The 13,763-nt window shown below is 31.8% G+C and overlaps 2 protein-coding genes across 2 annotated transcripts in view; one reads left to right on the top strand and one right to left on the bottom strand.

Moving 5' to 3' along the window:
• LOC123214337 (glycine--tRNA ligase, mitochondrial 1-like) overlaps nt 1-13,499 on the bottom strand; it is a gene marked incomplete at its 5' end in the record, with an annotated part of 39,676 nt that extends 26,177 nt beyond the window's left edge. Inside the window, 2 exons of the mRNA XM_044634084.1 lie at nt 12,270-12,326; nt 13,101-13,499. Of these exons, the coding sequence (XP_044490019.1) occupies nt 12,270-12,326; nt 13,101-13,499 (456 nt within the window). The remainder of the gene's footprint in view (nt 1-12,269; nt 12,327-13,100) is intronic.
• Nucleotides 8,725-11,802, top strand: LOC123213477 (cysteine-rich receptor-like protein kinase 15). Its single transcript, XM_044632911.1, has 7 exons — nt 8,725-9,836; nt 9,925-10,089; nt 10,200-10,333; nt 10,462-10,672; nt 10,766-11,003; nt 11,237-11,387; nt 11,462-11,802. The coding sequence occupies exons 1-7, from the start codon at nt 8,750-8,752 to the stop codon at nt 11,768-11,770; spliced, it is 2,295 nt and encodes a 764-aa protein (XP_044488846.1). The 5' UTR covers nt 8,725-8,749; the 3' UTR covers nt 11,771-11,802.
• Nucleotides 13,500-13,763: the final 264 nt, after the last annotated feature.

The raw sequence follows: 13,763 nt of genomic DNA on the forward strand, positions 1-13,763 counted from the left end.
CCTGTAAATCAGCAGCAGCTTTCAACTCTTGAAATAGAACACCCACATTGAACATATCCGAGGATGTGTTTGGATGATGCCAAGCTAAGTCAAGACCTTGAAAGCCGTAACGTCGGGCTATTTTTATGGAGGAATCGATAAAGGATTTTCTGTAAGAAGAATTGCTTACCATTGAAGAAAAGGTTGAATAATCTCCATTTTGACCCCCAATGGATAGCAGTGTAGTGACAGAGGGGTCGTTTTGTTTGACAGTATATGTGAAGGTAGACAGGTGTTCTTCTTCAGGCGGTGATAAAGCAAGCTGATAGGAGGTGGAATTCACAGTGGTAAAAGCACAAATAATGTGGCTGAAGATAGAAGAATTTATCTACGAAACGGGGATCTCGTATGTTGAATACCACTAATAACCAACCCTAACCCAGTTTGTTTGCGCTATAGAAATGGAAAGGAAAATATAAAAAAGATCAATAATGATAATCTTTTGCATCATTTGATAAGCTGCTTGATTGAAACCAAACTTGCTGTCTGTCAGCTCGTTTGTGTTACTTATTTATATGCATACCCCTAGTGAAGGAGAAAGTATGTTGAATTTTCTTCCCAACATAGTTTGTGCACGGAAACTCCAACCATTCGCACATGAAATCCAATCAAGCAAAAAGATGGAAACTTCGCTGCTGGAAAGGGGTGGTAGAACATCCCATCAAATTGACTGATTCGGGTAAATTCTGTTTAATATTTCGGGATATATAAGTTTACACATGCGAAAAATTTTAGGTTAATAAATGATGTATAAGATTTTTATATATAAATCATTTTTTACAGTCATATTATTTGGCTTAACATCTATTTTTATATACAACTAGTTAAATTAATCTTATTTGAGAGGGTTTATTCAATTTTAGTTGACATTATGAGGGTTTTTCAAATATAAACATTACAATAGAGTTGAATAAATTACTCCAAATGATAAAAGAGTTTTTCCCCTAAGAAGTTGAATCATATTCAAAATAAAAATTTGTTGATAATAGAGAAATTCCAACAAAAAATCACCATTTTCTAAATTAAAAATTACTCTAAATGGATTTGAAGTTTAGTACAATATTAATCTGTCATATTTTAGAGTTCTTTTTTTTGTGATTTTAAATATTTATTGTTTTTTATTGTGTTTTCTCTTAGAGTATGAGTTTAGGAATTTTAGTTGATGAATGTTGTGATTTTTAGTGAAAATTCGTTTACTATTGATGAAAAAGTAATTTAGAAAGGGTAAGAGTGTATTTTTGTGGTATAGAACAACATATTTGACATGAAATTTTCATCAGCCATTTAGCAAGTATGTATGATAATACCTACAAACAAAATTCTAATGATACGAGTAAAATGAAAATTTTTAGCATGCTTTTTAGGGATAAATGAAATTGTACTAAGAGAAATTCGAGCGAGGTGGCATATGATATTTTTCGTAAGGGAAATAAAAATGTTTGATAATATTCTACTAGGTATTAGGGTTTATTTATTTTTTGCGATAGATATGATAGGATTTCTTTTATATATATAGGGCAAAGGACTATTTCCCACCCATTTTTTAGGCCTATCTCAAACTTATACCTACGGGAGATTAAAAACATTTTTTCCCACCCATGACTAAATTGTCGTCCAATTTTTTAGTTAGGAACAGGGGTAAAATCGTTATTTTACTGTTTAAAGCCTTGAAACTTTAAAATTTCACCATTTCCCCCTTTCAGGTTTTAAAAACTAACAACTAACTCATCCTCAAAATTTGAAAAGTTTAGATTTCACCTCGAAGGTTTACTTCCTTCTCCGGCCATCATCGACGACCAACGCATTCAATCGATCTCTCATCTTCGACTACAAAGGATGACGAAGGATGACCTTTCGTCACCCAGATCTAGATGACGAAACATCATCCAGATTTGGAAGAACAGACGAGCAACGAGCATCGTCCTTTGTCGCTTGGGTGGAGCAACGAAGAGAGACCTCTTCGTCGCACGGTGGTACGACGAAGATATCTCTGTCTTTTTGTCGCATCGTGCGACGAAAAGATCTTCGTCTCTTCGTTGCACCATGCGATGAAGAGACTCTCTTCGCCACACCACCGCCATCGCATCAGGAGAAAGAGGAGGTCAGTGACAACGTTGGAAGATGAAGTTGAATAATGGGGGTAAAACTGTTAGTTTTGAAAGTTATGGGGGCCGATTGCATTTTGAAAATTATGGAAACCTTAGATTTAGGGGTGAAAATGTTAGTTTTCAAAATTTAAAAACTTTAGGTAAAGGTGAAATGTGAGTTTCTAAAACCTAAGGGGGATGAAAAATAATAAACTTTATAACTTTTTAATATAAACAGTAAAATAATGATTTTACCCCTGTCCCTAACTGAAAAATTAGAGGCAATTTGATCATAGGTAAAAAAAAAAAGTTTTTAATCTTTCATAGGTATAGGTTTAAGAATGCCTAAAAAATTGGTGGGAAATAGTCCTTTTCCCATATATATATATGTTTGGCTCGATAGCAATGTCTATGGGGCCAGTTGGTCCGACCCACCAGGTATGGTCAAATCACAGTAAGCATGAATTTTGGGTGAAATTATATTTGAGTGAATTTGAGGTTAAATGGTATATGTTTTTTTCAGTAATTTTCTTTCAATATTGTTATAATTTGAGGTAGAATTTGATTAATTTTATTTTAATTAACAAGAAAACTAATGTTTTTTTTTTTTTTTTGGGGGATCACCCTCTGGATGGTCATCTATCCATTCAATGGACACGAATACAAAACATATATTATCCTGCATACATTTAGTTTAGTTTAGATTTTTGTCATTTTAACGAAAATTTAAACTTATATTATATTTGCCTGAAGCATTCTAATGAGTTGCCATTGAATCCACAAGAGATGGTATCAAAATCTCTAATTTACTTATTCGATTTTTTATTTGACTCATGCGGGTGTCAATCAATCCTCAAATTTGCTCCTCCAACATGAATAGGATATGATGCATTCTCTCATAAGTTGTTGACTTGGTTAGAGACTTATCAGTTGGAGTCAATGGATCGGGGGTGTCCTTACACCACACTATTAATTTGATTATAAAATTATTCATATGAAAAATGAATTTAAGTTTTTTTTTTCTTTAATTTCAATTTACGCCACTAAAGGCGTTTTTTAACCCTAAAACATTGAAAAAATCTAACTTTTGGAATTCTTGTATTCATATCACTTTCTGAAATAAACAAAAGACTTTTTAAATAATAATTTATTTCTTACCTAACTAAACCATAGCAATTCCAAACTCCTGTTAAGGTGAGGGTTGTATTTATTTATTAATTGGTCAAAGAACTATTTTTCGCTTAAATTTTAATACAAAGAGAAATACATTTTTATAGTTTTTAAAAAATTTAAATATTTATACATAAACTAATTATTATTAAAAAAATTTATTAGGTTAAGATTAAAATTATCATTTTATCAATAATATTAAAATATATTTTATTTTATTTCTTCCTTAGGTTTTGAAAACTTGTATTTCACCCTACAACTTCAAAATAACTTCCCCCTCCCTCCCAAATTCTTAGAGTTTTCTCCCCTTTCTAACGATGGCGACTGTGGTTGTCATTGTCTCCACCTTTAGTGTGGTTGTTTTCCTTCTCAGTTGACGATGTCAACTAAAACAAAAAATTTCATCTCCATCGACATCATTTGTCAAAGAAAGAGATAGTCGGGCTAAAGGTAGAGACTATAACGACCGTTATCACCATCATTAAAGAGGAGAGAAAACCCTAAATATTTGAAAGAAAAAAATTATTTTTCAAAATTAAGACTAGAGGGTGATATAAGAGTTTTCAAAACCCTGAAGAAAAAATAAAATAAAATAATATATTTTTAATATTATTACTAAAATAATAATTTTACTCTTAATCCTAATAAAATATTTTTATGATAATTAATCTGTGGATAAGTATATAAATTTTTAAAAAATAATAAATATATATTTATTTTTATATTAAAATTTGCCTAAAAAATAGTGCTTTGCCCTTATTAATTGGCTGATGAAGTTCTGGTCTTCATATTTATCCAAGATACGGGACCGTGGTTGTCACGGGTCAAATTACCATAGGAAGCGTAGACCTAATAATGCAGTCAACGCAGTGTGAAACCAGCTATTATCCAACCATAATATTATTTGCCGCAAATGAAAATAAAAAATATTTATGACTTAATAATAAGGAAACTGAAGCTAGAAGGGATTAATCATAACCAATTCTGTTCTCAGTCAGAGCTCAATTACATGGTAAAGAGTAATAATAAAAAGTATTAAGTGTTATAGATCAAGAGGTTAGAATTTTGAAATATGGGGTTTGGTAAATAGATCAAGCCTAAGAGAGATTTCATATTTACATTTGGAAATTATTGAAGTTAGCAACATATTCATAGTAATTATTTTGCTAAATTTTCAATATTACAAGACTTTTACAATAGAATGATATAAACGTAATATTTTTTATAGTATATTTATCTGGTAAAACAGTTAGGATGTAATAGTATTTTAGAAATAAAATTCTTTGTAAATTTATACCTCAAGTTTTGGACTTAAAAAAACCTCAAGTTTAACATTTTGAGTTTACGCTTGTTTCATGTAAGGATTTGTAAGTCCATTGAGACAAGACTAAATCCAAGAATAATTCCTTATTGCATCATATTTTTTCTTTTTTGAGGGAAGACAAAATAGATTTGTTTAATTATTCGTTTGACTATAAGGCATGATGGTGTTATGGTTGAATTAACAAAGAAAATGAGTTTATAAGGTTAACAAAATTGCATGAAATTGAGATCAATGTAAATAACGTTTCTAATAAAAAATTGGTGGATTGATTTTATAATAAATTAAACGAAGAACATGGTTATAGAAACTTTAATAAAAAAAATCTACTAGGTAAAGATGATTTGTTATCATAAAGTATTATTATGTATATCTCAATAAAAAAAAATCATGATATCAATTAGATTATTTGATTTAACAATTCATTCTAAAGCTATCATAAACTTTCAATCATACAAACAATTCAGTACCATGAAAGAAAAAAATAAAGTTATGGCTAATAATAAAAGCGTGGAACCTTATGAAATTACCCAATACCATTGACATCTCATTTGGGTTAGAGCTCTGCACAATAAATGTAAAAATCACTTTTTAATTTTTTAAAATGAAAATATCAGTAAAAAAGTCTTATGATACAATAAATTTTAACTTAAACATGTTTATGTAATAAATCTTTTAAAATGTGAAATATATAAATATACGTGGTACGTGGCATAAACTTAAAATAATAGAAAACTAATGAATAAAATTAAAGATATAATTAAGAAAAAAGACTAATAAGAACATTTATCAGTCATAATCTATTATATCAATAAAAATATATGTACAAATAATATATATAACTTTGTATTGAGTGTTGTTTTATCTTTAATATTAAATCTTTGCATATAATGTTTGCTGAGAAGAAAAAAAAATGAAGTGCACTCTGCTTGAAGACATTGATGAGAGCCAGCTTCCTGATATATATGGAGGCAAACTGCCATTATTGTATACGCAAGACTGCTAATTCGGTGACACCACATCATGAGAAGTTTATATGGCTGCCATTAATTGCTCTATAATTTGAATCTTACATGAGAACTAGACATTATTATAAATGTTCAAATCATAAGATGCAATTTATTTTCAAAGATCAATAATCATGTCTATCAAAATACCTTGACTTGCACTCCCTTGAGGAGTGGGTGTATCATAATGCATATTTCAACTTCGCATGGGAACATCATAACTAACAGTGTCTCTTCCAATACTTGAAAAGTTTAAGACTGAAGTTAATGCAGAAAGGGGCAATGGTGATAGTTTTTAAAATCCAGGAGAGGCAAGTTGACCAGTGATGTCAACTATATAAATTTATTAATACCAAATACATGATTAGAGATCCTAATCAACTTTGAAGCCCTAATGTCAAAACCAATTAGCTTAAGTGGAATGAAACTGATTTTTTTTATTAACAATTACTGTTATTAATAGCTTACAATAATACACGATATATATAGTATGATTTAAAAAAAAAAAAGTGTCAAAGTGATGAAGCCAAACACCCTATCAATATCCCCCAAAACTTCATTTAGTGTGAAAATTTACTTTATACGGCTCAGTACAAACAAAAACAAAACTGTAGAAAATATTTGTGTCAATGCAGTCTTACTGTCGGTAAAGATTACTGATCCGTAATGAGTTACACAATTTGTGAAATATAGCTACAAATCTTCCTAGAACCATCATCAGTTTACAACAGTTGATTCCAATTATCTTCATTTCAAAAATATCAAAAGCTCGTAATCAAAGCCAAGTTTTTTTGATTCAGAAATTCGTACAACAAAGCCTGATTAAAAAGAGACAGCCCTTAACATTCAACATCTTTCAAGGGGGCATGATTAAAAGGGGAAGTGTTTCCGGCAAGGAAGACTGAGGTTGTGTTCGGTGGCTTCCATGGCTGAGATGATAGCCTCCTCCATGCAACTCTCAACATCTTTCAATGTTAGGATTTCAGTGTCACGAGATTAAATCTGACTTCTCTTCTCTGTTTTGCTATAATTTGGGGTCATAAAAACAAAATGTAACCGTTCTTTGGGATATCAAACCTGACTTATTACTTGTTTCTTTTAAATTGGTGTGGTAAAATTATAAAATCAAAATATTAGTGTTTTATTGTTACAGAAAATCAAACTAATTTGAACTCCTGGTCGCTTATGCTGAAATTTTCTTCTTTATCAAACAAACTATTTTTTCGGGTGCATATAACTTTGTTATGCCTCTGAAAAAATCCTGGATATCTCTACTCAAAAGTAAAATGCTAGTTTTATGTTACGAAGATGTTTGATTTCTTGGAACAAAAGAAATCTACAACGGTATATTTGAAAAGTTATTCAAAGGGTACTTACCTTAGTTAATTAATGATGTAACAGTTTCATATGTTTCAAGTAAATGAATCACAAACTTTAACTCTGGTAAGTTTGGACATGATTAATTCTTTCTATCTTCAGTTTCTTTATTATTCCGACTCATAATTTTGTATTTTGTAATTGATGATATGGCAATAAGTTAGTAAAAATATTAGATGTGGCTGGTTTCTCTTTGATGCAGAGATTACTAGTTAGAATGTTGTAATTGTCAATAGCACCAAAAAAAAAAAAAAAGCAATTTTCAAGAAGTCTTTGAGAGTTATACTGTAGTTGCAGATTGTAATAATATGATAAAAATAGTATTATATACATAAGTTTATCCATAAACAATGATAAATTTTTATATAATTGAAAAATTCAAAATTAAAGATAAAATAATATTAATTATATAATAATATATTATTATTTTTATATAAATTTATATATAAAAATTAAACACATAATAATAAGTGATTGACAAATCTTCTGGTATTCATACTTGGAATGGTTACAGAATGACTGAACATTAGAAAATGGAGGTAAAAAATACAAAGATGTATCAGTATAATTAATTAATCTTTTTTTTATTCCCCGCTTATGGCCCAACTACGCTGGTTTCACGCTACATTGACTGAAAAACGAGGTCATTAACTTCACCTGCCCATGGCTCAGATCTTTGACAAAGAAGAAGACCAAGACCTTAACAGCCAATAAAAAATAAAGTCATAGCCTAAAAGACGAGTTTAGAGTTACATAAGAAATAAATTAATATTTAAAAATCCTTGATATCGATCGGAGATAAATAGAGAAGGAGAGTTGATCGTTTGAAGACGATGAATTTTACTATTTTTGATAATGATTTTAAAATTTTAAGAATAATTTTTTTTTTTAATTTTAAATGAAGGAGAATTATTATATTTTAAAATTAAATAAAAAATATAATAAAATTTTAGTTTTTTAAATTTGTTTATTACATAATAATTTTATTTTTAATTTTAACTGAATTTTTTAATAAAATTTTACTCATAAATTAAAATTTAAATTTTTACAAATTAAAAATTAGAGCTGACATCACGCATATCAATAAATTTTTCGTGATTTTCATCTATTATTTAATACCATCAAAATACACTCTTACCTTTCATAAATCAGCTTTTCAACCAAATTAACCAAATTTTCATTAAAACAACACAACATTCATCTACTAAAACTCCTAGATTCATTCCCCAAATAGAAAACTAAACTCATTTAGAGTAAATTTTAATTTAAAAATTGGTGATTTTTTTTATCAGAATTTATCTACTATAGTCAGATTATTAAGTTGAACATAGCTCAACTTGAAAAAAAAACTCTCTTGTAAATTGGGATAAATTCGTTTAACTCTATCTAAATATTTATATTCGTAACTCAAATAAGGTTAATTAAAAATTGTATATAAAAACAGATGTTAAGTAAAAAAATAAGACAATAAAAAATAATTTATAGATAAAATTCTTATACATTATATTAATCTAAAGTTTTTCAAATGTGAAAATTCTTTGCACAAAAGTTTCCATCTACATTCCCTTTCCAGCACCAAAATTTCCATCTTTTTCCTTGATGGGTAGAAGTTTCCACGTTTAAACCAAGCAAACTGTAGGGAAGAAAATTCAGCACTACTTTCTCCTCCCCTTCAGATATGCATATACATAAGTAGCACAAACAAGTTGATAGATAGCAAGTTTGGTTCCAATCAAGAAGCTTTTCAAATGATGCTAAAGCTTATCACGATCGATCTTTTCTATATTTTCCTTTCTATTTCTATAGCACAAACAAACTGGGTTAGGGTTGGTTATTACTGGTGTTCAACAATCGAGATCCCCCTTTCGGAGATAAATTCTTCTCTCTTCACCCACATTATTTGTGCTTATACTACTGTGAATTCCACCTCCTACCAGCTTTCTTTATCGCCAGATGAAGAAGAACACCTGTCTACCTTCACACATACTGTGAAACAAAACAACCCATCTGTCACTACACTGCTATCCATTGGGGGTAAAAATGCAAATTACTCAACATTTTCTTCCATGGTTAGCAATTCTTCTTACAGAAAATCCTTCATCGATTCCTCGATAAGAATAGCCCGACGTTACGGCTTTCAAGGCCTTGACTTTGCTTGGCAATATCCAAACACATCTTCTGATATGTTCAATGTGGGTGTTCTATTTCAAGAGTTAAAAGCTGCTGCTGATTTGGAGGCGAAAAACTCCAACCAGTCACAACTAATCTTGACGGCTCGAGTTAACTATTTGCCATCGGTATCCTCAGAAAGTTACCCTGTCGCGAAGATACAACGGTATTTGGATTGGGTCCATGTTTTGTCCAGTGAGTTCACCAGTCCTCTCTGGAGCAACTTTACTGGTGCTCATTCAGCTCTGTATGATCCAGTTACTTCTGTTAATACAGATCATGGTACAACAGAATGGATCAACCAAGGACTATCAGCTAATAAAATTGTTTTGTCTTTGTCTTTCTATGGCTATGCATGGACGCTGAAGAGCCCGATGGACAATGGTATTGGTGCAGCAGCAACGGGACCCGCCATTTCTGAACCTGATGGATTTGTAACCTATAGGGAAATCAAGAATTACATTGAGCAATATGGTCGAGATGCTCCTGTAATGTACAATTCAACTTATGTGGTGAATTACTGGTCAGAGGGAACAACTTGGATTGGTTTTGACGATGTTGAGGCCATTAGAGCTAAGATTTCTTATGCCAAGGAGAAAAAGCTACTTGGCTACTATGTGTGGCAAGTCTCCTATGATGTTAACTGGGTGCTCTCTGAAACTGCAGGTAACCTAAGTTATGCTAGATTTGTCTCCTATCCTTTTGAATTGCGATCTTTAATTACATTAACATTATTGATTAACTATTTTTCCAGCTGAAGTGGAGATAAAAAGTTCCTCGGTTCAGGTGGATGATGAAAGTAGAAAAAACAAAAAGAGGCCTTCGTTAGTAATTCCTTTGTCTACAACAGCTGCTGTTGCTCTTCTAATAGGAATATTTTTTATATTTTACTACTGGAGGAAAAATCTAAAATTAAAAGGTAAGTTTGTTTAAGAATATTAATAATTCTCCAATTTTTTTCAATTTTCTTCTTTGTCTTTGTCCAATTATTTAAATTTTTATCTTTTCGTTTGATTTCTTGGTTGACAGCATCATCTGCTGGAGATTTTAATTCCAACATTCCTAGTCTGACAGAATATACATTGGCCGAGATAGAGGCAGCAACCAATGGATTTTCAATTGAAAATAAGCTTGGACAAGGAGGATATGGCCCTGTTTACAAGGTAACTTTCAATATGCTTGTTATCATTGTAAATTTTCTAGCTATATATGCTTTAGGAGGAACATATATAGCATGCACGCTTTATATATGTATTAAAAGGTACCAACGAATTTGACTGCATTCTGCTAGGGAATATTGTCAAATGGACTGGTAATTGCTGCGAAGAAACTTTCAAAAACATCCACCCAAGGATATGAGGAATTTAAGAATGAGGTTATGCTGACTGCCAAGCTCCAACATGTAAATCTTGTTCGAGTTTTGGGTTTTTGCATTGACAAGGAAGAACAAATAATCATCTACGAATACATGCAAAACAAAAGCTTAGACTTCTACCTTTTTGGTCAGCCTTTTATTTTCAATTTCTGCTACTTTTTCTCCTTTTGAAACAAAAGTTTTTGCATTGATGTTTTATATATGCTTAAATTTCATGTAGACCCCATTAGACGTCTTATTTTGGATTGGAGTAAGCGGGTACATATTATTGAAGGAATTACTCAAGGACTTTTATATCTCCAAGAATATTCAAGGTTAATCATTATTCATCGAGATTTAAAAGTTAGCAATGTGTTATTAGATGAAGAAATGAAACCTAAAATATCAGATTTTGGAATGGCTAGAATATTCGCCAAAGACGATCTTGAAGCAAACACAAGTCGTATTGTCAGAACACTGTAAGTTTATATGCTCTCAATATAAAATTATTGAGTGAAGAATTTGTTTGTCATATTTTTTAGTACATAATTGAGTATACAAATAATATATCATTATGTAATTAGATGTGACTTAATTTAAAATAAGTCAATCATGTAATGACACATCATTTATATAATTGTATACTCAAAAGTATGTATATATAATTTTATTGTTTATATAATTAATTAACTTTGTCATGTTTTGTATGTAGTGGTTATGTTCCTCCTGAATATGTTCTAAGAGGCATATACTCTACCAAATCCGATGTTTATAGTTTTGGGGTTCTACTTCTACAGATCATAAGTGGCAAAAGGATTTCACTTTTATATGGTCCTGATGAAAATTTAAGTCTTCTAGACTACGTAAGTTTAATATATTTAAAAGCTATTAGTTTAAAATTTAATTGCATTAAAATAATTTATTTGATAATTTTCAGGCTTATGAGCTGTGGAATCATGGTAAAGCCACGGAATTCATGGATGAATCACTAGACGATACATCTTTGTCATGCAAATTAACGAGATGCTTGCATATAGCTTTGTTATGTGTCCAAGAAAATCCAACGGATAGGCCATCCATGCTGGAAGTTTTCTCTATGCTCAAAACTGAAAATTCAATTATGATGATCCCAAAGAAGCCCGCTTTCTCAAAACAAAATAAATCTACAATAGTACATTGGGAAGGTTATTCAGGGAGTGCTTCAACAATTAATAATGTAACAATTTCAGATATTTCAGTTAGATGAATTACAAATATCATTGTGTTTTCAATTGGTAAGTTGGACATGATCAATCTTTTCTCACTTTAGTTTTTTTCATTCGATAAAATTATATATATTTATCTAATTTTAAGTATTTAATTAAATATTTAAATAATATATTATCATTATTTTATATTATAATTTTGTTTTTCAATTAACTCGTGAAATAATTACTTGTTGGCAAGCATAAAAAAGAAATGGCAATTCTTCTCTCGTCTTTGAGAATTGTACAGTAAATGTCTGGAGCTGTAATACCATACTCCTTGATCTTTGCACCCAGCTCTTCAGCTGAGAGATCATCCAAAACTGCAAGAACATGCCTAAGTTCAGCCGCCTTCTCTGCAGATATGCTAAGTTCTTTCTGAAGCTTTTCATTGCAAAAATCCTTAAGCAAGTGGCCAGCACGGTAACAAGTCCCTGTTTTCTCATCCTTAACCATAAGGTCAGTGAATTTATCAACATGACCAGACGCTTTCAGGACAACCTCAGGAGTAACACAAGGGCAGTCAAGCTCCAGCATGTTCTCCTCAAGAACAAAATGCTGAGAACCAAAAAAATCTCTTAGTTTCTAAACAAAGAAATTATATCACGGGGTCAGGAGTAGCTGTGAACAACATTACCATAACTTGAATACATAATTTGCCCCGGTAAGTATCATTTTACGAATTATTTTTACAAAATGAAGGGAAAAAATGACCAAAATCTAACAGCTCAGTACAAATGTGCCTAACCCAGAATTCACAAAGTAATTCCTCCACAATTATCAAATAATAACCAAAAGCTAACTGCAGGGCTTCACATTCCAGATATGCTACTGGAGTTCCACATTCCACGTGTGCTACTGGGGTTCCGCATTACGGGTTCTGAGTTAAGGTTTTAAGAAATATTACAAAAAAAATAGATCACTTCCAACGTTTTCCATTGTGGTAACATTAACGGAGTGGAGGTTTCTGGTGGATATTTAATGCGCAAATCAACATACAATGTTATAGGAGTTCTTGAATGCAGGTTTTACATGACACCAGTAACGTTACAGGATGTTTTGAGATACTCCAGGGGCGCCACCGGATGTTCAACATTACTCCAGTAATCTTAAGGGATGGTCTGCATTACTCATGCAGCGTGACCGCATATTTTGCATTATTCCAGTAACCATGTTTTGCATTCCTCCAGTTACGCTACCAAAGTTTCGAATTCTGAGTAACTGTTCCATAATGAATGAACTTTGGCAAACCAATCATCTCGCTTACATTTAAAATCATTTCGAAACTAATCGACCACCTAGAATCAGCAACAATCACAATGAACAGATTACCTGACGCCAGAAAGCAAGAACGTTAGACTTGAGGGCGCAACCGGGAGGTCCAAAATCATAAAGCCCAGCTACACCTCGGTAAATCCTAAACGACGGAATATAAAACACACGCCGTTCAAGAGTGTTAAGCACGGCCTGACGGAACCCCTCTCTGCTAACGGAGCCATCCCCGCTGCCACCACTAATAACACTCTGAAGCTCCCTCTCCACCGCCGCCTTCTCAATCTTCAACCGGTTCAAGGCCTCAATCGCTGCATCGATTTCAGGCTTGGCGGCTCCGGCAGCTTTAAGAGCCCTAACGGTGTTTCCCTGGGCCTCGACGGCGGATTGCTTGGCGGCGAAGTCTCGCCGGAGAGATTCCTCGGTGGTTGAGGAGATAAACCCCGGAGCAGGAGAATGGGATTTTCATAGGTAATTAATTCAATTAAAATGACTCGATTAATAAGAGATACATACAAGATTGATGAGAAGACCAACGCATGCCATGCCTGGAATCATTTTCATCATTTAAAAGCTTAATTAATCGTAACACTCATCTTCATAAGTTATTCATGTTCTAGTTTCACTTGACTACTTTAATATGATTAAAAAGGTATACACTTTACAAAAGGCCAAACTACTATTTCCCACCCAAGTTATGCTTTTTCTACAATACCCCCCTCG

Source organism: Mangifera indica, chromosome 4 (assembly GCF_011075055.1).
Source record: "Mangifera indica cultivar Alphonso chromosome 4, CATAS_Mindica_2.1, whole genome shotgun sequence".
Lineage (NCBI taxonomy): Eukaryota > Viridiplantae > Streptophyta > Magnoliopsida > Sapindales > Anacardiaceae > Mangifera > Mangifera indica.